Raw genomic sequence first — 27,923 nt, forward strand, 5'->3', positions numbered from 1 at the left:
ATTCAGGGAGTGACATGGCTTTGGAACTATCTTTGTATTTGCATACCTATACAAATTTAGAAACAAGTAAAAATAATCATAATCACACAGTCTGAATGCCGTTCAGGTTTAGTATATATCCCAATGAATTTATTAGCCATTAACGACACTTTCCAGCATGATTTATTGTTGAACTGTTGTTCAAAATTTACTGTGATTATAATTTTGTACATCAAGTCTATGAATGCCTATAATAGGTTCCTGTAATAACTAGTTTTCCTTAAGGCAGAAAAATATTCACATTAACAAGACCTATTAGCTTATTCCATCAACATATCAGCGCCTTCTCCGCCAGTAGCATCTTGAGATATCTGAAGATCTTCCAACATTTCAGCAAGGCTGATCCGGGGAATACCCTCATCATCCGTGTCACTTTCTACAGGAATGACTGCATCTATAAAAACATAAAGCAACATAAGACCTCAAAAGATAAAATAAAATGAAATAAAATAAAAATCACTTTATTTAACCAACTGAGCTAACTGTCAAACGCTTAGCCATTCTTTAAGAAAACAATGGAGATTCTTTTCAAAATATTTGCTCTCTCCCTGTACCTCCACAATAGCTTTAATGCCTGCTTTGTAGTCTAAACCTGAGTGATGGATAATTACAGTGCAAGATTAATTAGGATCAGAATAATTAATTAGGAATAGAATACTAATTATCCTTCCCCCAAAAGGTTGAAGAGAGCAAGCAGCAGACCACTTGCTTCCCTTTCGCCTAGGATTCATACCAAGTGCTTGTGTCTATTCTCTGCCCTGCTATTGTTAGTTACATGGCGAAATGAGGGCAGTATACACATACAGCCCTTTGTCTCCTACAGTTTGCGTTCCTTTCTATTCAAAAAACAAACAAACATAGACATAAATTCTGCATATCCGGGATGTTCAAGTGTGCAGAGGTTTCTGGATGGTAAATACACTTCATCACTAGAGGGAACAAACTGGAAGGCCACAAAGAAAATAAATGTTTGGGGGCCCCTGTCCCCTCCATCAGCAAAATAATGCAAGACTGCTGAAGTTTGGGACTAAGTGAGCTGCTTATCTAAGCCTTATCCTGAACAATGGGGAAAGGGGAATATATTTCTCTTCCCCTCCTTGTGGTGTACAAAAGGATTTGGAGAGGAGTGGGGAGACCTGGGATCAACAAGAATATATCCCTTACTCTTATTTTGATTTTTAAAGGATACATTAAGCTGTTAGGGTTGCTGCCTGCATCACAGCTTAAGATCTCCTTGGAGCAGGGAATAATTAGGTTGAGACAAAGTTCCTTCTGACTGCCCCTAATTACTGCCCCACATCCTTTTAGCTTCAAAGGAGCCCAAGTCCTTAAAAGCTTACAGCATCCTGGTCCTGGGGAGAGAACCCTAATTTCATTTGTTCCTCCAGGGTACTCTTAAGTTGCTAAGGGCTTGGTCAGGTGGTCAATTTCCTCATCCTGTTTGCCAACTTCAGTTCATCAGATACTCTACTAATGTCAGACAAACTGTGCCTCCAGGAGGCGATTAAGTATGCTTGCAGGAGCACAGTATTTTCCTGCATGCCAGGGAATGCAGCATGGTCAAGACAAAGCTTTCTTAAGTTAATGTAACCTCGGGAGATAGATGATGATGTATTACAAGTCCTAAGCTGGTCTAATGCATGCTCTGGGAAAGGAAGAATGCAAATGCCGGCAGTTATTATGTATTTCTGTAGCTTTTCATCCTCCTAAATGTCATTAAATTGGCTTGGAGTATTTAGCTCCAGATACTTAGATCATGACAATAGACAGAAACAGTGGACAGAACACATATTAACTAGAAAACAACTAATTTAAGAGTAGCCACCATTGGTTGTGAATTCCAGACACCACTGTAGACAGGCAATATTTCTGGGCATTACAATACCGTAAAAAAAGGTAAATACTTCACGTAGGAAACTTACTTTTATAAATATTGACATTTTTTCTAATAGCCTCATCTTCTTCAAGATCTTCTAGGAAGTCCTGGTATTGTCTATAAAAGTAGAAATAAAAGTGAGCAATTTTACTACTTTTTCTGGGGATTAGGTGCATTCTAATACCATTATACTCATAAACTATAAACAGAATACAGAAAACTAAATATTTTTGCCTGGAGGCTATATAAACTATGTCTGACTACTGGGAAAGATGAACATTCACAAGCTGAGCAAGTAAAATTAGTTTGAAAAATTCAAATTAGAAAGTGCTAAGATGTGACATGGGAGATTCCTGATTGGATCTCTCCAGAGTCTGACCCCTGCCATCAAACACCTCCTGCTGCTTTTACACACTGTGGAAAAAGACTGGTATCTGTATAGTTATTATAATTATAATGATTATTTGTACCCCACTCATCAGACTGGGTTGCCCTTTCTTACCTTTCTTTCCCCCATCTGTTTCCATCAGTTTTTCATGTGTTCGACTATCATGCATTGATTTTGTTATACACTGCCATGAATTCCAATAGTATAAATGGTATAATAATAATAATAATTTATTATTTATACCCCACCTATCTGGCTGGGTTTCCCCAGCCACTCTGGGTGGCTTCCAACAAAATATTTTTTTAAAAAAATCAAACATTTAAAAACTTCCCTAAACATACTAAAATGGTAGTATAAAAGTGCTTTAATAATCACTTGTAGGAAAACAGGGTTTGTGTGGGAGGGAAATGGTTAAATATCCCCTCACTCAAGACATCAAAATTGGAGTCTGTTGTAGCTGTTTTACAACCGGAGGGGAAAACCACTCATGAGATTCAACCACACGTTACATCAATTCCAGTCTGAAACAACATCGATGTAAATTTCTAAAATGTTCAAACTCTGCGGCATCTAATTTACTTGCTGAATGTAGCAACTGGCGTTCTCGTCTAGATTCCAGCAATCAGCTTAGCCTATAATATTCCAGAGCTGAAAGGCTATTCAGTTCCTGCACTGAGGAACAAAGCTCTGGTAGCAAACTTTCACACACTAGTTTAGTAGGTAGGATGCACCCAAGATCATTCAGTTTATATCAAGTTAACAGATCCATGGGAAAACTGAGGTCGCCCATCCTAGAGCACACTATGTTGCATACTACTGGAAAAGCACACTCCCGCAAAGGCAGAATGCAGTTAGGATCCTTCCACAAGATAAAAGTTCTCTTAATAATTTAGCAACAGCCCATCCTGCTATTTCAAGATTAGGCAATCTCCAATGTTTGAAATAATCTCAGTTAAGTCCTGTAGCATAAGGTGAGTTGGAGTGGATGGGTTTTGGGGGGTCTAATATAGAAGGACTGCTCTTATGTTCCATCTTGGTTTTGAAACTCAGTGAGTTTTGAGCTCACTGACTTCTTGGGAGATTATAGTAGAACATTAGTCTAATATGGTTAGAAATCACCTTGTGATTTCCTGTCTAGATGTTCAACTTTTGCAAACTTTCAAAATGCAAAATACACAAAGGGCCAGTTCTCTCCCCCTCTGGGTCTACTGTCCCACATTTGCCTCATTTTGTGAAATCCATGTTGCAATTTTTATTACAAAATATCTTGTAGATTGTAGGTTTCAACACTTAACAGAACTCTTCACATGGCACCCAGGATGGAATTCAGCCACAAGCCTCAGCATTAGTCTAAACTCAGGGGGAGCCAACTTGGTGCCCTCTAGGTCAATGGTCAGGGATGATGGGAACTGGAAATGAACAACATCGGGGTGGATACAACTTTAGCTACCCCTGGTCTAAAGAGCATGCATAAAATCCAAGCTGTTTTCTCTACCACCTTATTTTGCTCATAAAATTATGTAATGGGTGGTTGAACAAATGGGAGATAATACAGAACAGCCCCCCCATACCTTTCATCATCTGTATCCATGCCCTCTCTGTCTCTTTCTAATTCTTTCAGTTTCCAGTTCCTGCGACGCTGACGTTTTGTGCGATCATAGCTCTTCTTGATCAAAACCTAAGAATGGAAAGGGGAAGGCGAGGTACTGTGTCAGAAATACCACTTACAGAACAATACTAAGGGATCCATTAAAAGAGAAAGCTTAAATGAAAATTGGTATTCAGGGCTGTCTTTAGCATATGCGCTGCCGGGGTGCAAAGATCTGCCCAGTGCCCCCCCCCCATTTATTTAGCCGCCCCCAATGTAGTTTAGCAGCCCCAATTTTTTTTAGGGGGGCAACTCCAAATTTGTTGAGGTTTTTTGCCCCCCCCCCCGAATACATTTGGCGACCCCAGAATTTGGCGCCTGCACCCCTGGGTAAAAACAGCCCTGTTGGTATTTGAAGCAACTACAGAACTGTAGTGTTAAAACTGACCACAAGGGGCAGTGGGGGGAACAAATATTGAAGGAAGCTATTAAATATTTTTGTACTGCTTTCCATAAATGCTCAAAGTACTTCATATATATTGAATATTACTGTAAGATTTGCCAGCATTACTGCCTCCATGTTAATGTCTGGGAAAGGAAGACAGACACGGAATGTGACATATTATACACACCGTCAGTTCATGGGTGGAATGACATTTGAAGCAGAGACTGAACTCATCGCTCATACTCTTAACTATTCCACCAGAATATTCAGGTTTGCAATCATTAAAGTGGTGTTAAGATTTCCATATGACAAAAAAATAAAGAAAAAATAGAAAGTATAAAAACCTCAGTATAAAAACACCAGAGATATATTGGTGGGACTAAATAATACATCTATGAATAAATGAACAAAGGTACAAATTCAGGAAAAGCAGGAGGGTGATTTTTATTTTTAGCAGTATCAATGACACCAAAGGCCACTATAGCAGGCTAAGCAACACAAACCGCATGGGCTGTATGTGGACCACCAAGGCTCCAGTTTCTGCTTCTGGAATGACTACACATACTGGGAAAGGTATAGTGAAGTGAGCCTTCATGACCTAGACAGAATCAACAAGGCTTCCATTGTCTAGCATTATGCAGAAGCAAAAGATTTGGGGAGGATTTTCATCAAATGACACTTTTCTTGACCTAACAGGCAGAAAGCACAGAGACACTAGTGGGAGACAAAGGGAGCCAAGTTGTGCAGGATGGGCATAAGGCTTGACAGATAGCTTAGGCTGACAGGAAATGAAACCCAGACATATAAAGGTAATCAAAGACTATATAATTTCCTATGCTAGCAAAGAGATTGAGATTCTTGGTCTATATCATGATGATCTTAATAATAATAATAATTTTTATTTATATCCCGCCCTCCTCAGCCAAAGCCGGGCTCAAGGCGGCTAACAACAATAAAACAGTACAACATTCTAAAATCATTTCATTATAAAATTAATTCAACTCAACTGTTCATCAGTGCCCAAATGTTTGTTTAAGGAAGGAAGGTAAAGGTAAAGGTACCCCTGCCCGTACGGGCCAGTCTTGACAGACTCTGGGGTTGTGCGCCCATCTCACTTAAGAGGCCAGGGGCCAGCGCTGTCCGGAGACACTTCCGGGTCACGTGGCCAGCGTGACATCGCTGCTCTGGCGAGCCAGAGCCGCACACGGAAACGCCGTTTACCTTCCCGCTGGTAAGCGATCCCTATTTATCTACTTGCACCCGGAGGTGCTTTCGAACTGCTAGGTTGGCAGGCGCTGGGACCGAGCAGCGGGAGCGCACCCCGCCGCAGGGATTCGAACCGCCGACCTTTCGATCGGCAAGCCCTAGGCGTTGAGGCTTTAACCCACAGCGCCACCTGCGTCCCTTTTAAGGAAGGAAAGAAGTATCCAAAACTTACCACATCTGGAACATTATGTGGGTTCATCTTATTTGCAAATTCATCATTTAGATTGCAGTTCACTAAGTCAAACCTAAAATAAGAATATGCAGAAGGGTTTCTTTGTTAACTGTATCATACTTCTACACAACTCAGAAATGTCAATATTTCTAATAGAAACAGCAAAGCAGAATGGGAAAGAAAATGTAACAAGAACAGCAGCAGCAGCAGCAACAACAACAACAGGCACTGCTGGGATGTAAGAATGAAAAGTTTTGAAAAGCAGAGGATGTTCATACAGAAAATGTAACAAATAATCAAAACAGTAACAAGAATGGAGACTTGCTAAAACTCAAGACCTTGTACCTTTAGGAAATGTCAAATTATCCACCTACTTGGGCTGCCTTAAGGCTGGCACTGAGAAGATTTTAATTGTGTTTTAAAATTATATAAAAATGTCCATTTAACAGCTTGGTTTGAGATATGTTATAGAGGCTTTGATATAATGGTGACAGATCAGAGCTCCATACATTTTGGCTTGGCTTACTTGCTACTTTTATTATATATGGTTGCCATTAGCCCATTCTGCCCTGCTTCCACTGCCTCAAATCCTCTGCATGAGGATTTAATCTCCCTGCATTCTGCATGGGACTTTGGCAGAAGCCTGGAGAGAAACAAAGTTTGTGGAGCATTTGGTGTGAAAATAAAGTAAAAAGCCTATTACAAACAAGCATTGCTCTTAAAAGATTCAGCTTTGTGAATTACTCTGCCTTTTAACAAGTAGGTGCATGAGGGTAAATACTGCCCACTGTATTTTGCACTAGCTATTAAAAGGAAGTTCTTCTCAAATTTATCCTCTTCCTTTTAATGCAATGTTGTCATCAACTTTCTCTATAATCATTATATTGCAGAAAACGTTGCCCAGTCCTGTCATACCTCCCAGCTTTCAGAGTACCTTAAGGTTTCAGAAAACCAGCTCCAATTAGCATCAATTATCAAAGTTATTAGTTCTGAAGGGGCACAGTCCTGCAGCCTTCTAAAGTGGTATGCAAGAATGGAACTGAACATCAACCAGAAGCAGAATAGAGCATTACAAACCCCAGCACAAGATCTCCAGGATTCAGAAGATGCCCCAAGTGAGTACGACAGAAATATTGGGTATCGGTATTCAACTCTGATGTTTTCTGCACCCAGGCTTCAGCAAGTGTATGCTTCAAAATAACAAAGAGAAAAGAACACATATGATTAAAAATGAAAGCTGGATATGTTAAGAGTTGAACCAAACCTTCTCTCACATTTTATAATTCAGCATCTTAATTTCCTCTCAAACTGCCAATTTCCCCCAATTTATCCTTAAGGAAGTGTGTATCAAATATATTCGTTGCATGGTTTTTCTAGCAATGTACGGAAAATGCCATTCCATGTATCAATGGTATATGCTGGATGCTACACCGACCTACAAATTGATTTTGCAAAACATGTCATGTCATGTTGAACCAAAGCTGACTAAATAATGTAAAAATAAAGTAAAACCATGCAGATTTGCTTAATTTATACACCACAAAGATAAGTTTGCTTCATATGGAGTCTGAGTCACTTTGATGCAGAATTGTGATAGTTAATGCACTTTGCACACACAAAGTGTACAGTAAGAATTGATTCATAATAATTAAAAAGGATTCTCTTATTTTTCCTTCTTTATCCACAGCAAAAGTTGGTGTATTCCAATGTGCATAAATGCTTTAAATTTTTATCTACCTGAGATATTAAATGGACAAAGATGGACATGACCTTCTTGGGAGTGACATCTCAAATGCAGAACTCCCTTTCAAAAGAAGCACACCTCATTCAAAAATACAAGAACTTAGACTAACATGTAATTCAGTGACATAGCTTAAAGGCAGAGCACCTACTTAGGAAACAAAATGCCCAAGGTCAATCCTCAGCTTCTCCAGTTAAAAGGATCTTAGGGAGCAGATATGGGAAAGAGTTGTTGCCAGTTAGAATGGCAAACTGGGCTAAATAGATCAATGGCCTGACAGCTTTCAAATGACATGTGACAGAGTTAAACAATTCCAAGGCAGGGAGAAAGATCTGGCAAAGCTTCTAGAAGAGGCGCAAATAAGAGAATAACAATTCTTACTTTGTTGGATTTCATGCCTGCACCAGCACCTTGTTTTCTCCCATGGGCCTTGCTGATGTCCATTACAATAAATTCCTCCAACTGCTTTGGCTGGAACAAGCTGTTAAAAGGATGACGCCAGTAAGTGTTTCCATCCACTTCAGCAACTGAAAGACAAGAAATATAGAAGTAATGCAGATGTTACTTGTAAGCCACTATTCTGATTTGTGTGTGCAGGAAAAGTCACATAGGACTGATATTCTCTTCAATGCACCTGATGCCATCATAGTAGCCTGTAGCTTAGTTTTTCAAATACATCAACCTCAGGCTCATATAAATTTCTGCTGATGGGAGTGTGATTCCTATTAGTATTACTGGATTACATTTTAATATGAAAAATATTAAAAAACTTACTCTGCAGTGTATTAGGATCAATGAGGTGAATGGCACTAGTTATTCGGAGGCAAATACAAATCTGGCTCATATTCCCAAGGCTTTGAGCCAGCTTCGGAGACAAGCATACAACATTGTCCTGAACAGAGAGAAAAAAGAAGGAAAGAAAGCAAAGCAATTACAAAACAAAAACAAAAAGCTCATCAATTCCCATTGTAAATCTGCTGTTAGAATTACTAAAATGCTAAAAGGAGGTCTGAGGAGTAGGAAACTACAAGCAACTAACTAAACCCTTTAGCTGAATTTCTGTAAAAGCTAGTAGTTAAGATTTCAGACCGTAAGAACTGTAGGCTCATTTCACTTGTAAAATTTCTTAATCTCTGAAATCGTTAGAACATATTCTGCAAGTCTTTCCCAAACACAAAACTTCCAATTGAAAAACAAATACTTCAATATGCATTTTATTGCCGTATCAATGTGTTGTACCAGCAGTCTAGAGGAAAAACTGTTACTGCAGTTCAATAATTAACATTCTCAAGTGGATTCACACATACTTGTTTAGTACTTGATGACTCCTTATGTGTTGTGTTTGGATACTGGATGGTATGAAAAATTCTAGCTATGACATCTCGCTCGCTCATGAAAGTTATCCCTTCAAACTACACTGAACCAGAGATGAAATTCATGCTAGGATTGAAATAGATAGCTTGTTTTCTCATGTTATTGTGGTTTTAGGCTACAATCCTATATAGACTCATTGAATAAAATGGAACATATGTCTTAGCAGATTTAGCTTCTACAGCACTGGCAGTGCAAACAATCCATTTAGCAGGAAGTCCCCCAAGACAGTTTCTTCTTGATTACGGGCTAGGAATCAAGTCAAAAATACCTTGCATACTGGAACAATCTCCACAGAAAATGTGCTTTTGTAGTTATACGTATTGCTATGAATGTCATGAGAGATCAAACGCTGGGATGACTTAGACCTGAAATTTTAAACAAACAAATCCAAATCAGAGATAACAAGAAAAAAAAGGAAATTCTATGGCTACAATAACAAACTAGGCAGGAAAGTGAAAACCCCACAAATGACAAAAAAGAGTGAGAATCTTTGGCTATGTTTAACAATCCATTCCTAAGTTCTCAAACTGGAGGTGTGTGGGACAAGGGACCCTAAAGGGGAAGTTCCAGGATGGGTCAGCATCTTGAAGGCAGAAAAGAAAGCTGCTTTTTCTGGACAATTAAAGTTTAGCATTGTAGTTGTTGCAAGTACCTACAAAAAGGCAAGAGGCAAAGGCACTACTGCCACCGCTGCTGCCTCTGTGATATAAAGAGATTCCCTGATCCAGGTAGAGCAACACTGAAACTACTTCTATGCACTAGCTTCAGTGGGACTAAACTAAAACACTTTAATTAATGATGCAGCTATGCAAAGGATCACACACTTTAAAGACAGTCTTACCTACAAGGAACTGTGCACTGAAGAAAGTCCACCATCTTTTGAGCATGTTGTTTTGAAGCATAGTAGAAATCAAGGCCATCTGAAAGCATGTATATGGAATTAAAACTCATGGCGGTTCATATTGATATATTATCACAGGGATCTATATTCTTCAGAGCTTTTATGGATTTTCATGCAAGTCCCAAGATTACTTCTCCCTTCATTAACAATATATTACGCTTATCACAAACAAGCTGTGAGGGAATGGAAGGTTGGATGAGGTGGTGGCTTGGTGAGCAACACAAGCAGGCATGGCAGCCCCAAGTAATAAATATACTTCTCTTCATCTCTATGCAAAATATTAATTATATGGGCGATATCTACTGTTAGCCACTGCAGAACCATTGAAAGCAATGAAGCCCACTGATTTCAATGGGTGTACTCCAAGTATGACCAACGTTATATACACAAAACATCATATTTATTATATGCCAAAGCTCTTATTTTGAAAAACCTAGCCTCTCCTTCACGCCTGCAAGTACTTCATATCATATTTGCTTTTAGTCGCTTCATAAACATCACTCACCATGAATTTCTTTAATCCGAAGAGTATTCTGGTGAAGCCTATGTTTTAAAATCAATTGCTCCAAGTAGTAGAAAGTCTTTTTATGTAGAGTCTAAGAATAAAAATAAGATTTGTACACATCACTTTCATGTAAAGGCCCCCAGGGCATCTGAAAATGTGGCTGATCAACAGGGTTGCTACTTCACCCAAGGTCCAAACAGATCATAAGGCCCTGGAAATTACTAAAGCAGGAATACATAAATATGCAGCACTATATTGTATTTACTCAGCATTAAGTTCGAGCAAGTTTAGTGGAACATACTAGGACCTAGGCAAATGTATAATTGCCAAAAACATTGAAGCATTTTGCAGCTTATTCAAAATTCATTAAATTTCCACACCACCTTTCACCAAAGCATCACAGGGGAGATTACAATATAAAATATGTACCATAGTAAGATACAAAAACAATACCCCGCAACCCAGAGTTTAAAAAGCCATATATTTTATACACAAGTTCAATACACGAGGCAACCACAAATGCATGTATATATAACACAAACATACCTTCTGTCTAATTTGTACCACTGCTTTCCAGAAGTCCTTAGCTTCAACTCGATGGCAGTCATCACACATTTGAGACTGAACAACATACTCTATTATAAAAACTTGCTGAAGAACTGCCCCATTGATCACCTATGGAAGGAAGTTAAGTGCAAGATTAAGTTTTTCTGTCATCTCTACTAGGTTGTTTCTGGGGAGTAACCTTTGACAGTCTACCTGTGTGGTTGAAGCCAAAGAGTAACATGGGAGAGAGTTCTTTGACCCCCTGCCACCTGTGTTATGGGGTTCCACAGGGTACCATTTGATCCCATTTTATTTAACATCTATATAAAGCCACTGAGAGCGGTCATTAGGAGTTTGGGAGCAAAGTGCCATCAGTCTGTTGATGGCATGCAGCTCTATTTCTCTATAACATCTGAATTGGGCTTTGCAAGGCCTGGACCTTAATGAAGTCGTGGAGCAACTTGCCTCAACTAGAAGTCAGGTATTTAGAGTTGCCAACCCCGTGCTATGGAATACTCTTCAAGCAGAGATTTGCCGGGTATCCTCACTTTTGACTTTCAAGCATCTGTTCACGTTTTTGTGGCAAAAGGTCTTTGCTACTACTTAATTTTTGATTAGAAAGTCATCTAAATAATTATATGCATTTTAGAAAAATTAAATGGTATTTAATGTTCTATTGTTGTTGTTGTTTAGTCGTTTAGTCGTGTCCGACTCTTTGTGACCCCATGGACCAGAGCACGCCAGGCACTCCTGTCTTCCACTGCCTGATGTTCTATAGTTTATGCCATCTTCTATAATGTGGTGGTATAGAAATACTTTCATATAATTTTTGTATTTTATCATTGTAAACTGCTTACAGATGATTGCAGTTTAGTGGTCAGTAAATTGTTTAAATAAATTAAAATTAAAAAGTAACTGGCATTAAAAGAGATACAGCTAATAGCCCAAGTGCTCTGAAGTATTGAGTCTTAGCTCAATACTCCAAGCTTTCTACTTAGCTATTTTTTCTTACTCTTACTTTCTTACTTCACAATTGTGCTATAAAGTTGACTGATGGAAATGGAAGGAATACAAGTGGAAGGAATACAGTGGTGCCCCGCAAGACGAACGCCTCGCAAGACGGAAAACCCACTAGACGAAAGGGTTTTCCGTTTTGGAGGCGCTTCGCAAAACGAATTTCCCTATGGGCTTGCTTCGCAAGACGAAAATGTCTTGCGAGTTCCTGCAGGGTTTCCCCCCCCCCCTTTTCCTAAGCCCTAAGCCGCTTATCAGCTGATCTGCTGATAAGCCGCTTATCAGCTGATCAGCTAAAAGCCGCTAAACCGCTAATAGCGCTAATCCGCTAAGCTGTCAATGGGCTTGCTTTGCAAGACGAAAAAACCGCTATACGAAGAGCCTCACGGAACAGATTAATTTCGTCTTGCGAGGCACCACTGTACAAAGATCATTAAGTCCGGTCCCCAGTCCTAAGTCTGGATCCCTTCAATGTACAGAAACCTCTAGCCTGGTTCTATACATGCTTATATGGAAGCAAATTCTAGTATTTTAATGGGACTGACTTTCATGGTGCATAATATGGCTGTAACATTGTTCAGAACTCAACAAGTCACAAGCAAGAACATCCTTGACTTCCTCTAGCTAACACAACATACTCCTGGATTCCCTAATAATTTTGATTTATAAAAGTCACTCCAAAGTCTAATCACCTCTTTTTGTACAGTCAGCTTTACTTTAAGTCTTTTGGAATGTGGTTCAGTCCATACAAATCCTGCTTCGATCAACCGCACCTGTCAGGAGGAAAGAGCATGCATGATTACCATTACTGTATATTTCTACAAATGCTGAACAACAGAAATGGTGCCATATAGGTCTGGGCTCTTACATTCAACTAATGTCACTGTTAAAATACAGGAAATGATACATGGCATTTATTAAAACTTTTAATATTCCATTTACTATTATGTATGTCTCCTAATCAACAAATGATGACAATAATCCCTGCTTCCACTTCATGGCTTGCTTCTGCCCATTGGCTTATTGACTTTTGCATTGAACGTCAGCTCACCTTCATGCACAAACTGGAAATTCATGGAGTGAAATCCTGTACAGAGCCATAAACTGCTGTTTAGAATATACCCCACCCAACTGCTACAAGAACCCTCTAAGTTAGCAGCAAATACTTTACCTTACATCAATGGAACCCTGACACCAATGGAACTGCTACATCAAACATATCCCTACACCTATTAGCACTTTAAATAAATCATCATCTCTTTGCCAGCTACATAACATCATAATTTCATTTGTCTGAATGCCTATTCAGACTTGGACAAGCTGGATGAAAACATATTTCATAACTTAATCACATTATCTGTATTTTTAAAGTTTTATGCTGTGCCTTATAGTGTAGCCCTGATGTTTTACAATATCGTGGTAAATAAATCTTTTTAGAAATAACATTTCACCCACATGTTCCTACTACTCTGCTCTGAATCTCTTGGGCACGACAGCTCTCAGGGAAAAAACCACAATGTTGTAGCCACCTAAGTGTCCCTCACAGGTTGGGGTTTTGTCACCTAGGCTATTACTGCTGATGTCCTTCACAGCTTGGGACACAAGGAGCACTGGGAGAAGTGGGGTTTTTACTCAGATGGTCCAACAGCCATTCTGCTTCTCAATCTCTCATACAACACTGCTTGTTGAATGATGAAGGTATTTCATGCGACTTCCATGTCTAGCCACATCATGAAAGTGGTATTTCTTCAGTGCTTCTTATAATTTTAATTATGCTTTTTTCCTCACAAACAGAACTGGTGAAGAATGATAACCCAGTCCACTATGTTTCTGTGGATGCCTATGGGTATAGATTCTAATGGCATAGGTACTTGTGAACACAGAATCAAGGAACAGCTCTTTTGTGGTAAACATGCCCCAGTACATACCATTAAGGAACTATCATTGTATGCAGTGCCCCCAAAATAGAAGTGGAAGGTACAACCAAAGTACATCTGCTTGGAGAATCAACTCATTATTAGTGGCTAACTCCACGTAAGAATCACAGCTTTCACAAGCAGAATGAAGTTTACAGAAATATAGTAGACTCCAATTTCATATAAAAATATAGAGCTACAAGACTAACCTTACTAAGGGAAGCTTTGATTTTTTTAAGGCATAATGTCAGAAGTTCTCTTGATTCCAAGGCACACTGAATCCAAGTTCCTGGTGGTTGAAGGTATCTAAAATTGAAAATAAAAGCAATATATGAAATTGACTCAACCCAAATATATACAATGATGTGCCTATATTTAAATAGCATTATAACTACATAACACTAATCATGCCACAAAAATAATTTCCTAGTCTTTTGGATCTGAAAATAATTCCTCATCATCATTCAACAAGTCATTGCTTTCTACTGAATGCCACAAAAACAGAGGTTTATGGTTCACAATGTTACAGCCAGAAATGGTCAAAGAAGTTGTGATTAAGTATGATGCATACATATGCACCTGCTAACTCAGCTGATCAACATGCACAACAGATGTAAACAGTGAAAGGTTTTAGAATTTTGACTAACAATAAGGAAAGTTTAAGTCAAAATGTCATTAGAGGCTGGAGGTAACTGACAACTCAACAACTACCTCAATTAAGACAAACTGACCTTCAAAGAATATGCTGTACAGTGTGAATATAAGTTTATTGTGCTAGCCAAAGTCCATGACAAAGGCAGAAAAACACGAACAAGTTCAAATACAAAATATAAATCAAGGGTTATTAATTAAATTTACACATCACCCTTCATCTGGGGACCCATGTGATGGTTTACAGTATAAAAACACAGAAATACATAACATAATAATGAACAAAACAATAACCCCCTCTACAAAACAATACCCCCCAAAACAATAATGCCTCCATAGTACATTATAATGATATTCAACATTAATGTATGCTAATTATATTAATGTCCTTATGTCAGACAGCTACTTCTTTAAATAAAATGTAATATCTTGGCATGAACAGCAATGATTTATAGTCAACGCAGCAGTCCTATTCACTTTAACTGCCCTTATGTATAAGAAGTTTCTGGTGGATTGCATCTGATTGGTGACACCAAACAATAAATTTTAAAAAGATGAGACTGTCTCACATCATGCAACAAAAGAACAAAGCACTCTGTTTCAGAAGACTCTCAATCTGTCTGCCCATACCTTCCACAAAGTATATTCCATATTTCTTGGAAAGTATGCAGGTAGCCACATGCCCCCCCAAAAGTTGGAGTTCTGACATTTCTCTGTTCAGCAACTATGCTCTGAAAATCCCTAATGACATTGTGACAATTGATGTTCTGGTGATTATGAAGTGCTTCTTTCCCCACTACAAGACTTACTATCTGTCTCTGCAACGTGTGCCACAAAAAGAAGGCATGGTAATTGACAATTTTTGTATTTCTAGAGAGAGGGAACTAGCCATTGTTAAGCTGATGCTTCCAAAACCCTTGTTGAAACCTTTTATCTACCGAAACATGCAGAACAATCCTTTTTGAATACCTGCTTATTCTGCTTAAGGACTCTGGCCACAAGCAGACTCAAGGCCTTTGCACACTATTTTGTATTTTTTTCCCTTAGCCTAAAAAAAAGTTTTGCTTGACTGTGGATTAGGGCATTTTTTTCTGGATCTACACATCTACTTTTACTTTTAAAAATGTTTATATAAGCACTCAGGAAAGTTATGTTATGTCAGTGCCCTTAAGATTGAGAAAACAGTTGGTACCTTCCACATTGTTTGCAGAAATGAACAATGACTTGCTTAGGAATTCCTTCAGTTATGTCCACTTGAGTCCGTAAACATGCTACACACATGTTGGCTGGATTGGGTGGAATTGCAATGCCACACTGGCAGCACAGGCTAGAAGGAAGAAAGAAAATGACCATTGAAACCGAAATGCACAAAAGACAAAGTCATGATTATTCCCTGGATAGTGTTATAATTCAAACATATGAGACCAGAGTTCAAATGCTACTGAGGCAACTCGATGGATGGCCTTCAGTAAATAGTTCTCAGTTGCATGTGCCTAGTTGGCTAGATCGGTGTAACAACAATCTTGTTTTGAGGATGAACAAGGTAAGAATTGAGCTCATTCAAGTGCTTTGATGCAAATATTAGTAATAATCTGAGAGTCAGGTCTCTTCTTGCATTTCACAATTCAATTATGAAGCACTTTGTAGATGCACCTGACAAAGTAGGTTCTGACCCATGAACAAGTAGGCAAAATGACTATTTGTTTCTAACACTACTAATTTCTAATGCTTTGATATTCCGACACATCTGAGAGTATAAATAACAGGAGGACATGTATGGGGAGAACTGCTTCTTACAAAGTAGCCCTCCATGGCAAATTCTTGCATAGTGGAAAGCAAATACACCGGGGGGGGGGGGGGGGAAGCTTCCAGCTCTGCTTTAGTCCTCCACATATAAGGAGATATCAACTGATTTCAAACAAGCAACTTATTCATTTATTTCATTTATATCCCACCTTACCTCCAAGGTATCATACAGAGCTCCCCCAATGTATTCTCACAATAGTGAGGTAGGTTCAGCTGAGAGTGAATGACTGGTCCAAGGTCACCTAGTGAGCTTCATTGCTGAGTAGGGATCTGAACCCTGGTCCCAGGTCCTAGTCCAACACTCTAACCACTAGGGCTGGGGGAGATCAGCTTTTCAACATCATGGTGTTTCGCCAGCCAAACATCACAGTTTGGTGATATACCAGAATGCTGAAAAAACAAGCTGCATTCGCCTCTGCCCACGAGGCACCTGGTGAAACCGTACTGGCCTGAATATAAGTGTCACTTTCCCCCCAAATTCCGACTGTGAAAAGTTAAAGTGTGGCTTATATTCGTGACCTTACAGTATGCAGCCAGGAGTGCAGGGCAAACAGGGCCCCTGCGTAGTCCTCCGTCCTCTCTCCTAAGGCCAGGAAGGGAGAGAGAGAGGAAAGGGAAAAGTTGCTCCCCCTCCCCTGTATGCAGCCAGGAGCAGCGATGAATGGAGCGGCTTCTATTTGGGTATTTTCTCCCCCCCCCCCCCATCAATTTTAAAGATGCGGCTTACATTCGGGCCAATATGGTATCACCCAGGCCTACTAACCACTACACTATAGTGACTCTCCCGCACATATATCACATGAAGGACAACACTCCTTCCTGTATGGCTGTCAAAGACAGTATGTTACTCACATGTTCCCCTGGCTGACCGTTGCAGGCTCTTGCATGTATTCCATCTCTAGCTTCACACGTTTTTCCCAAGAATGAGACACGCATTAGTACCTAGTAAGGTGAGAGCACAGGTTAGGGTCCACCTATTAAAGAGAGTGTCTAACATAAGAAGAACCCAACTGGATCAGATCAAAAAGCCAAACATTTAAACATCTTGTTCTCATTGTTGTCAACCAGATATCTATGTGGGTGGGATGCTTATGTTTTTGATGCTGATGAAGCTCAAATACTGAGATGCAAGTACTAAAGGAAATGGGATAGGGTGGTGACATATGTGAAGCACCACTTTAGCCAATGGGACCTCCTGCTGCTGCTGTGCTGCCGGAGCATGATTTCTGTTCTTATCCTGAAGCAAAGTTCTTAACCCGAGGTACTATTTCTGGGTTAGTGGAGTCTGCAACCTGAAGCGTATGTAACCTGAAGCGTATGTAACCTGAGGTACCACTGTACATTTAAAGCAGCTTTATACCACTTTGCCATTGACTCCTCCCAAAGAATCCAGTGAACTGTAGTTTATTAATGGTGCTGGAAACAGTAGTTCTGTGCTGGATAAACCACACTTCTCCGGATTCTTTGGAGGAGGCCATAGCTTTTAAAAATGGTACAAATGTGCTTTAAAAGTATGGTGTGGATATGTGGGGTCCCAAAGCTGCTAAGGACATCAGTGCTGGCATGAGGGGACATTGAGCTGACTGCGTACAGCAACAAATTGCCTGTCTAAGACACTATTAACATTATTATTATTATTAATTAAATTGGCTAGTCACTTCCATGGCAACCCAAAGTGACTTGCAATACAGTACAACACATTTGACATCCAGGAAAGCAGGGGCTTTTTGACTGGCTGTAAGCATGGGCATAGCCAGCATTTGTGTTGGGTGGGGGCAGCACTTCAGTTAGTTAAGTGTTTTTATTGATTTAGGGGGGCAGCTGCCCCCTTTGGCTATGCCCATGGCTGTAAGCCCAAAGCAACACGTAGTGGGGAGGGGGGGGGGAAGCAACACAGTACGGTACTGAAAGAAAACGAAAAACAGATGCCTCTTTCGAGCTTACTCAAACGAGATTTATATCCTTAAAAAAGCCCATCCAAGTAAGTAGACGATCATTTTAAAAACAACCATATATGTGATAAAGCCACGTTCTATGGCCGCCTTTCGTCGCCTTCCCGCTCTAGACAGGGCAAAGGTCGCGGGGTCCCTTGGCAGCAGCAGCAGCGATCTGCACCCGCTCAGAGGCACTCTTGCCCACATGGCAACGCGGCAAGCTCCACAGTTTCGGAAGCAGAGGATGGGGGACAGCGATATCCAGGCCCGGGTGGAGAGGTGATGTAGCACTTCGGGCCGGCGGTTAAATTAAGAAGAGGAGGAGGAGGAGGAGGAGGGGAAAGAGGAGCTGAGGCGGCACGTGGCGGTTGGGCCCAGCGCAGCTGAGGGCGCCAACGGTCGCCTTGCGCGCGCCGAAACGACCTCCCCCCTCCCCCACGCAGAGGCCCCACAAAGCGACTCGCGCTCGGTTTCCCCCTCGCCTCTTACTTTCTTTCTCTTCACGGTCAGGTCTACGCCTCGCGTTCCAACGCCCTGGAAGTGGAGAGATAGAGAGAAGGCACAGCTCTCGCGAGAACGGTGGGAAAAGAACGCCGAGGGGGAAACGGGAAGTCGCCATGTGAGTGGCGACGTAGAGGTAAGGAAAGCGTGTTTTCCCCCTCCCCGCAAGGTTCAGTTGAGAACCGGAGGCGTAGGGTTGCTCTCGTCGGGTGTTGCTAAGCAAGCCCCGTTGTTCAGATGGAGGCGGGAGAGACAGAGACAGAGGCGTGGGCAGGTGGCGGGAGAAGTGCACTCTGCAGATGCTCAGGGGTCCCTTTTTCTTTTCTTTTTTCAACGCTGACTTCATTAAGCTTGACTCGTTGTAACAGGGAGATTGCATCTCGGCAGAGCAAGCGTCGCTTTCCTTTCCGTTCTTCACTTCCAATAAGAATTTTATTTTAAAAGAGCAACGAAAGTATCACCATCATTCCTCATCAGTAGCATTTTAATATATCGCTTAATGGGCAAAATCCCTAAGCGGGTTTGCATAAAACACAGCAAGAAAATAAATAAATAAATAAATAAATAAATAAGACCCGAAAATACAAAGAAAGGCAACAGTAGAAACAGAGCAGTCGTTAACAAAGCTTTCAGCTAAATATCAATAAATAACAAAACAGATATGTGCATGGGATATCTATTTTGTAATTATGCAATACAAGCAGTAAAATTGTTGGCATCCGTGTATAATAATAATAATAATAATAATTTTATTTATACCTCTCCCATCTGCTTGGGTTGTTGTGGAATTCCCATCTAAGTTTTTTACTCAGACTCATCAAAATTAATGGGTCTAATTTACTTGTGGTCACTGACTTCAATGAGTCTACCACAAATAATTTGGGCCAATTAATTTCAAGTGGCCAGATTCGGCTACCTGGTTCAGAAAGTGGAAGGCACCACAAGGGCTCCCGTCAGGGCAGTGGGGCTTTCACCTCTTCCCCTGCCCCACGCCGTCCCCAAATCCACTCTGGAGGGTTAGAACAGACCTTTCCAAACTTTTCATGTTGGTGACACGCTTTTAAAGATTTGTTATATTTCTCTGCCACCCTTCATTCAAACAAATCTCCAAGCAAGCAAGAGTCCAAAAATCCATCACGGTGTATTTCTCCTCTGTCCCATTTCTCCTCTGGTACCAACTGTAAGACCATCTTTTAAGCATGAATTTTACTACCCCTTTCTTATTATACATGATTTTCAACCATGTCACCATTAACGTTGCCGGCCTTCAAGTTTGCAGGTACATCTTTGTAACACAGAGCTGGTCTACTATTGGGCCTGGTGCTTCAGCCACTGATTTGGAATTTTCACCCTTAAAACAGGTCTACAATATTGACTGCAGCCTTGGCAAAAACAAACAAACAAACCCCACTGTTATACCCAGGCTACGGCTTAAAAGCAGGAATTGGCTTTGTCCGTCCTTTGCCAGGCACAAGTGCTTTGATGGCTTGAATGAAATTGTGGTTCTGAAGGTGCCCAGCAGATGGCAGAAATGCTGTGTCTAAACTAAAGCAGCTACCAACATCTTTGCTGTAACAATTTGGACTAAACAGAGTAGTCACTTGCTATAGACCCTTTTCCAATTGTTGCTTTTTAAAAGTTTATTCATACAGTTTGGTTATTAGGTAATGAGAACAAAAGCCAACAGCAGTCAATCTCATTGATATGTTATATAAGATTAAAAAAACTAAAAGAAAAAGTGGGAAAAAGGAGAAAGAGAGGGAGGGAATAACTGGGGGTGAGGTGTGTGTTCAAATATTACTACAGTGGTTCCTTGGTTCTCCAACAGAATGCATTCCGGGATTCTGTTCAACTCCTGGAACCGTATGAAAATCAAGGCGCTGCTTCTGATTGGCTGCAGGAACGTGAGCTATCCTGAGAAGATAGGGGTGGGAACATTGGTGTAGCCAGGATTAAGGGGGTACTTTTAATGCTTTTCAGTAATATTTGTGGATGGGGGGGCTGCTCAGCAAGAGTTCAGGGACACATTCTAGCCTGGCCAAAGCGCTCACAGAAGGAAGTCAGGTGAGGGCTATGGCCTGAGGACAGTTCAGTGGGCCAGATATAAAGGTTTGGAGGGCCACATTTGCCCCACCACCAGCCTGAGTTTTCCCATCCATGTCACGGAGGCTGACCTTAAATGCCAGTTATAGGGCAATGCCTGAGACAGTTTTAGAGGGATAGCTGGCTGTGCTACAATATTGCATGGAAAGCAGCAGAGAATCTTCTGGCGACTTAAAGACGAATGGTACGTCTCCACGAAATTCTTCATTTTTTCATGAACTATGGAGTTGTAAACAACTGTTGATTATGCTACCTCATCTGAAATGACTTCAGGCCATGAGCACTCTGCTTTGTTTTGCCCTGTGGTAAGTACCGTACCCTCCTCATTTGCAACCCTTTGTGATTCTTTTGAAGCTCAAAATACAGCTTTGGAAATTACAGGCTTTCACTTAGTGCTAGAAGAGATGGTACAAAGCCTATCCTTTGTGTGAAATGGGTCTATTGTGAAGTCAGAACTGTCTGACGTGACTCTGCTTCCATTACAGGTTTATTTTTAACCACAGATATGCTGAACCTCAGGTCTCTTCACTCAAAATAAATATTCTGATCCCTTCGTTAACTCGGGACATTGTCAGTGCTTTCATTTGCCACATGAAGATGTATTTGTGTTTGCTTACAAACCATGCTAAGAAGCTTTTGTAGCTCCTAGGAACCAACCAAGGACATGGGTGGCGCTGTGGGTTAAACCACAGAGCCTAGGGCTTGCCGATCAGAAGGTCAGCGGTTCGAATCCCCGCGATGGGGTGAGCTCCCGTTGCTTGGTCCCTGCTCCTGCCAACCTAGCAGTTCGAAAGCATATCAAAGTGCCAGTAGATACCGCTCCGGCGGGAAGGTAAACAGTGTTTCCGTGGGTTGCTCTGGTTTGCCAGAGGCGGCTTAGTTATACTAGCCACATGACCCGGAAGCTGTACGCCGGCTCCCTCGGCCAATAAAGCGAGATGAGCGCCGCAACCGCAGAGTCGTCTGCAACTGGACCTAATGGGTATTGAATTACAAGAGGATCTGTCCTGGAGTGTCAACACAAGGGGGCTTGTGAAGAAGGCGCAGCAGAGACTGTACTTTTTGAGAATCCTAAAGAAAAACCATCTTCCGCAGAAACTGCTGCTTGCCTTCTATCACTGTGCCATTGAGAGCGTGCTCACTTATGGCTTATGTGTGTGGTACGGAAGCTGTACTACCCAGGACAGGATGGTGTTGTGCAGAGTTGTTAAGGCAGCAGAGAGCATTGTTGGCTGCCCACTCTCCACCTTAGAGCAGATTTATGCCACCATGTGCCATAGGAAGGCACTGGACATAGTAAAAGATCCATCACATCCTGGTCACTGTCTCTTCGAGCTCCTGCCGTCGGGACGGAGATACAGGACGATGAAGACAAGAACGAGCCGTCTCAAGAACAGCTTCTTCTCCAGAGCGATCTCGGCCCTGAATGGGAAACCTGGACTTTGAAAGTCATCTAATCTTCCTTGCTGTATTATACGATATTGTTTTAATTAGTGTTTTTATAGTTGTTCTGATTTTGAGTGGAGTGCCCTACCTGGGTGGATGGAGCAGCCAAGTAATTTCGTTGTCCCCGAGAGGGGGCAATGACAATAAAGATATTATTATTATTATTATTAATGGTCAGGTGTCCCTTTACCTTTAGGAACCAACAAAGCAGCCTAGACCATACCAGAGTACAGGGGCTTTGGCGCAGTGAACCAGGGCGCCAAGATGTGGAGGGTGCAAGGAGGAGAGTCTGGGGAGGGGAGGGCGGGAAGGTAAGCGAGGCGGAGCGGGGGCTTGGTGCCTGCGCGCCCCAAGTGCCCGTAGGAGGCGCTAGGACCGTGTTTCCTTCCTTGGCTCGCTGTAAATTGTGATCTCCAAACTAAGCAGCCTTGCCCTCTCCCCACTTCCAGCGTATTTAACTTTCTACACCAAGATCAAGGGCTCTCCCAACACCGTATCTCTGCCCTAGCACCCCTTTCCCTAGCAAAGCCCCGCTCAGCACATGCTCCTGGGGCGAGAAACCGGGAGAAGTTTCTGGCTCAATCGCTAGCAGAATCCGGGAGTGGTCTGTTTTTGTACCTCCCCCAGCATAAAAGTCTCATCACCCCCAGCCTTTTCCGCCCCTCCCTGCGCCGAAGACTACTGCGCAGGATGGGCGCTGGCAAGGGTGTGCTCCCCGCCTCTCCGGCTTGCTCAGGCTCGGTGTTAAGGCTCTCCCTAGCATCCTCTGGTCCTTGCACCTCTTCTCTACTGGAGGTGGGGCTTTCCTCCTCGCTGGAAGAGGAACTGCTCTGCAAGATTTTCGGAGGCTCCCTATAACACAACTGCCCTTCCATCTCTCGTCTCTGAGCCGGTGGCATTTCCCTGACACCTATTTTTTTCCATAAAGGAGAATCCTCCCCCTCCCCCTCCACAATGCTAGTTTAACAGGGGACACATGACCTGAGGAAATGAAATGCTACTTTTATAGAGAGATAACTTAACCAGAGTTGGAACACTGGCCTACACAGCTCCATAGTGTCTACACTGACTGACAACAGCCCTCTGGGATTTTTACACAGTCCTGTCCCAGCATATCTGGAGATGCCAGGGACTGAACCAGGGACCTTCCACATGTGAAGTAGATGTTCAGCCACTGACACCAGTTCTAGACCACACATTTAAAGCACATGGCTTTCTCTAGGGAATCCTGGGAAGTGTAGCTCTGTGAGTGGGAAGCTACAGTTTCCAGGATTCTCTGGGGGAAATCATGTGCTTTAAATGTGTGTTGAATGTATGATGTGGGAAATGGGGATCTTTGTACCACAGCGTCGGATATGCTTAAGACGACCCTGCCGGAGTACCATTTACCATAGCAGTGTCTGCTTTGACTGGCAGAAGTCTTTCCCATCACCTGCATCCAGATCATTTTAACTGGACCTCCTGCATCATTCAAAGCATTTTCTGTACCACTGAATTATGGTCCATCTAGTTGAAAGGTAAGGCTTATCAGAGTGACGGGGGCTACAGTCAATCCCATTCTTCCCTAAAAAGCCATCAGTTTCTGCCATACCAAGGAAGTCTCCAAAATTTGGTGACAACTTAGCTAAGCCCCACCAGTGTGTGTCTGTTAAGGGATGGTGGAGGCAGAAGGGTGCACAAGCTAAATAACTTCTTCCTGGGAGCCTGGTGCAAAGTGAATATTTGCTTGGTGGCTGGGAGTTATAGACCTATAACATCTGGAGGGCACATTGCCTACTCCTGATATTTCCATTGGGTGCTTTGTTGTTGTTTAGTCGTGTCCGACTCTTTGTGACCCCATGGACCAGAGCACGCCAGGCACTCCTGTCTTCCTCTGCCTCCCACAGTTTGGTCAGACTCATGCTGGTAGCCTCGAGAACACTATCCAACCATCTCGTCCCCTGTCGCCCCCTTCTCCTTTTGCCCTCCATCTTTCCCAACATCAGGGTCTTTTCCAGGGAGTCTTCTCTTCTCATGAGGTGGCCAAAGTATTGGAGCCTCAGCTTCACGATCTGTCCTTCCAGTGAGCATTCAGGGCTGATTTCCTTCAGAATGGATAGGTTTGATCTTCTTGCAGTCCATGGGACTCTCAAGAGTCTCCTCCAGCACCATAATTCAAAAGCATCCATTTTTCGGCGATCAGCCTTCTTTATGGTCCAGCTCTCACTTCCATGGGATGTAGACTGATCTTCTCCAGTCCTCTGGCCACTGCTGAGTTTTCCAAACTTGCTGGCATATTGAGTGTAGCACCTTAAACTAATTCGCCACGGCAAGGCATTGATCCATGAAGGAGTTGGATGCTTTAGAGTCCTCAAATATTTATCCACTGTCCTTTTTATTAGGGTCGATAATCATACCGACCAGTGATTATCGCATTATCTGTGTGGTGTGCAAACCTGCTGCAACTCTCTTAATCACAGACTTGACTTATCTCAGCATCTCTCTCTCTGTTCACTGGGTTGCCAGAGGGCAAGCTGGGGACCTGTCAGAGGTAGGAAGGGTTGGTATGTGCAGAAAAATGGGGGGAGGATGTTTAAACAGCAATACAAGCCAAACCTGAACTGCCAGCTTTATCAGGCTTGACCATCACTAGACCAAATACAATCCGGCAACACCTGACATATGCCAAGTATTTGGATACAGGCTGTTACTCAACCTGCAGGAATACTATGAACATATGAAGAGGCTGTCAAGGGCCAGCCTAGTCTAGCAGCCTAGTCATAGTGATTGACAAGTTGGATTCCAGCAACTGGTGTTCAGAAGCATGCTGTGGAGGCAGAGTGTGTGCATCATGGCTAGTAGCCATCTATAGCCTTATGATGCACAAACCTGTCCAGTCCTCTTGTTACCGGAAAATTGGAAGGAGAGGTGAGAGACCACAGAGTCTCCGCTGCACATTACCAAACCATTTGCTCACGCACATTTCCCTGCCTTTCAGCTGTCAAATAAAATCTTCTAGTACAGTGATGGCCAAACTTTTTATCTCTTTTTCTTTCTTTTTTCTTTTTTTCTTTGTATGTTAAACTTTGGTCTTTGTATTTTTTGTGTGTGTTTTTCGTTTTACTGTTTTGTATTTCCTTTTTTGTTAAAAACTTAATAAATATGATTTAAAAAACAAAACAAAAACTTGGCCCTCCAGCTGTTTTGGGACTACAGCTCCCATCATCCCTAGCGAACAGGACCAGTGGTCAGGGATGATGGGAATTGTAGTCCCAAAACAGCTGGAGGGCCACGTTTGGCCACCACTGCTCTAGTGTCAAGAGAAAATAAGAGCAGCATATCTGCAAAGGCATTGCTTCTGCATGGAAGCTCAGCTCAGGAGCCTGCGATTCCCCACTGAGCCCCAGGTCTCCAACAAAGGAAAACAGGGAAAGTGTCAGTGCCAGATTCACTGATAAATGTATCTACGCTCAATGGGAAAACCTTAGGAATTCATAAGAAATCACTCGTATCAATCTTCTCAGTTCCAATGGCATTAGGACCCCGGGAAGTGAGGTATAAGGGGAGGAGTGAGAGAGCCCACCATAATCCCTGAGATGTACAGTCATGTCTGCAGGGCCTTCCCAAGGAGTCCTGACTGGTGATATCCTGCCCCAAGAGTGCCAGACAGATAATCATCTCAGTCACAATGCCTACCTACCCCATAGTGGGATGACGCCCAGTCAAGACAAAGGGGTGTGTTTGACTCGGTTCAAGAACCTGGAAACTCTAAATGCTTTCCTTTGTACTGTGATGGAGCAAGTGTAAAAGACTACATCTGAGTGACAGGGGCATGCCTGGATCTCAGGTTCTACCTGAGACCACACCTTTGCTGTGACATATCTATATTTTGAGATGCATCCTGAGATGTATTTTGGAAAACTTTGAAATGTAACCCATTGATTGGGGCTTCTTCTATGTAGTTGGGAGCCTAGTTGCAACCATAAAGATCAGGCCTCCTGGCTGCTGGTTTGCTTCAATTTCTTGGCTGTACTCTTGTTTGACCTTCCAACCTAAGCCTGCGGAACTCACTGCTGCACTCTTTCAAAGTCATCCAAGTTGGTGGCCATCATTGCCTCTTATGGCAGCAAGTGCCATAGTTTAACCATGCACCAACATTCAGTTTCAGTGAATGCCCACAAGTCCTAATGTTATGGGAGGGGGGGGACACTTTCTCCACGCCATCCATTATTTCATCTGCTATCATATCTGCTCCCACTCACCTTTTCTCTAAACCAAATGCAGCAACTTTTCTTCACAGAGGAGACACCCCGCCCCCTTAATCAACTGGCTCTCCCCTTTCTGTAACTTTCCCCACCTCTACAATATCATTTCTGAGGTAAGGTGAACGAAACTGCACACAATATTCCAAATGCAGACAGACTATTTTGTTGTTTAGTCATTTAGTCGTGTCCGACTCTTCATGACCCCATGGACCAGAGCACGCCAGGCACTTCTGTCTTTCACTGCCTCCCACAGTTTGGTCAAACTCATGTTGGTAGCTTCGAGAACACTGTCCAACCATCTCGTCCTCTGTCGTCCCCTTCTCCTTGTGCCCTCCATCTTTCCCGACTGCAATCAAATTGTAGAGGCATTCCAGAAGCATTGCATGCATCCATTCAAAATGAGCAGAGGGGCAAGAAGGCGCTAATAAGACAGGGGACTCGGAAGTAGTACCACAGCAGTTTAGGTCAGAAAAGGGAAAACAACTGAGCAAGATGGGCTTTCACTGTCAACCTGTGCCTGAAGCTCCTGCCTCCCAGGGATGTTGCAACAAAGCATCAACACAGAAAGCCTTCAGACAAATAACTATTTCCATGCAAAGTAGAAACAGCCATGTTCCTCCTCTTCAGAAGCAGAGATAATCAAGAAAGGAAATTGTGCTGTAGAAAGTTACCTAGAGACAGACACAGAATGAATTTAAAACAGGCTGCATTGGCTGCTTCCAGACAGGGAGGTCTTGTACTCATAAATCACTCTTCTTCTGTAGCCTATAAGCAGAATCCCAATTGGCTTTCCACACTATGGATACTGCATTTTTCTGCATGTTCATCTTGTTATGTTCCATCTACTGCACAGTGTTGAGTGTAACATACTTTCTGTAAGGAGAGGAAGGTCCAATTTACCTCAGTGGACATTTGGGGCAGGGGAAATTCTGAGCAATCCTTAATAATAAGAACTAATTATTAATTTTGCATTAGGCATTTTATTCATTTAAGTGTGGTAGCTTTTTGACATCTCATGGGTAGTAATGGGCTAAGTGTTCAATTATTGTTTTTGAATTAGAACTGTTTAGTGGAAAACGTTGCTAAAATGGTGATCTTGGAAAACAGCTCTTTTTTAAAGCATTTACTGCTGCTACAGTGTTATAAAACTCTCCTAGAAAAGCATGGAACCACTATTATATTTAAACATATATATAGCTGGGAAAGTATTTTTGCACTAATTAATGTACTGATTAAAACATTAACTGGCCTATAAAATAGTATTTCTGGAAAAGTTAATAGTGAACATGTGCCAAAAGCTGTAATGGGTTTATCCTTGCCCACATCAAAACCATAGCTTTTGAAAGAAAGAGAGGATGAATGGGAAGAGCATCTATTAACTGTTGAGTTTGCACCAATCTTCTGTCCTCCTTAAAAACACACACACACACACAAAAAGCAGGCAGACTTTTTGTGCCAAGGAAAAAA

The 27,923-nt window shown here is 42.0% G+C and overlaps 1 protein-coding gene and 1 long non-coding RNA gene across 3 annotated transcripts; one reads left to right on the top strand and one right to left on the bottom strand.

Annotated features, from left to right (window-relative positions):
- Nucleotides 1–96: 96 nt before the first annotated feature.
- NMD3 (NMD3 ribosome export adaptor) lies at nt 97–18,761 on the bottom strand. 2 transcript variants are annotated; one of them, XM_079978044.1, is made up of 16 exons: nt 18,652–18,761; nt 17,081–17,170; nt 15,615–15,749; nt 13,981–14,077; nt 12,548–12,628; nt 10,842–10,970; nt 10,296–10,386; nt 9,731–9,809; nt 9,158–9,254; nt 8,290–8,407; nt 7,897–8,042; nt 6,852–6,964; nt 5,775–5,847; nt 3,875–3,981; nt 1,962–2,032; nt 97–433 (listed from the first exon to the last, which is right to left on the bottom strand). In XM_079978044.1, the coding sequence occupies exons 2-16, from the start codon at nt 17,122–17,124 to the stop codon at nt 300–302; spliced, it is 1,515 nt and encodes a 504-aa protein (XP_079834170.1). In that variant the 5' UTR covers nt 17,125–17,170; nt 18,652–18,761; the 3' UTR covers nt 97–299. The 2 variants fall into 2 exon arrangements, with proteins under 2 accessions (XP_079834170.1, XP_079834171.1); XM_079978045.1 differs by lacking the exon at nt 18,652–18,761 and adding an exon at nt 18,238–18,567.
- A 3,286-nt stretch (nt 18,762–22,047) lies between these two features.
- LOC307217460 lies at nt 22,048–22,383 on the top strand. Its single transcript, XR_013839605.1, has 2 exons — nt 22,048–22,273; nt 22,315–22,383. It is a non-coding gene; the product is annotated as an uncharacterized lncRNA (long non-coding RNA).
- Nucleotides 22,384–27,923: the final 5,540 nt, after the last annotated feature.

Source organism: Podarcis cretensis (genome assembly GCF_951804945.1).
Source record: "Podarcis cretensis genome assembly, chromosome: 5".
NCBI classification, from domain to species: Eukaryota; Metazoa; Chordata; class Lepidosauria; order Squamata; family Lacertidae; genus Podarcis; species Podarcis cretensis.

Coding starts and splice junctions, on each gene's coding strand:
- NMD3 (XM_079978044.1), bottom strand. CDS start 17,124: ATGGAATACATGCAAGAGCCTGCAACGGTCAGCCAGGGGAACAT. Junction 12,629..13,980: donor TCAAAGCTTCCCTTAGTAAG/GTTAGTCTTGTA, acceptor TCCTCCTGACAG/GTGCGGTTGATCGAAGCAGG. Junction 8,043..8,289: donor TGATCCTAATACACTGCAGA/GTAAGTTTTTTA, acceptor CTTGTCTTTCAG/TTGCTGAAGTGGATGGAAAC.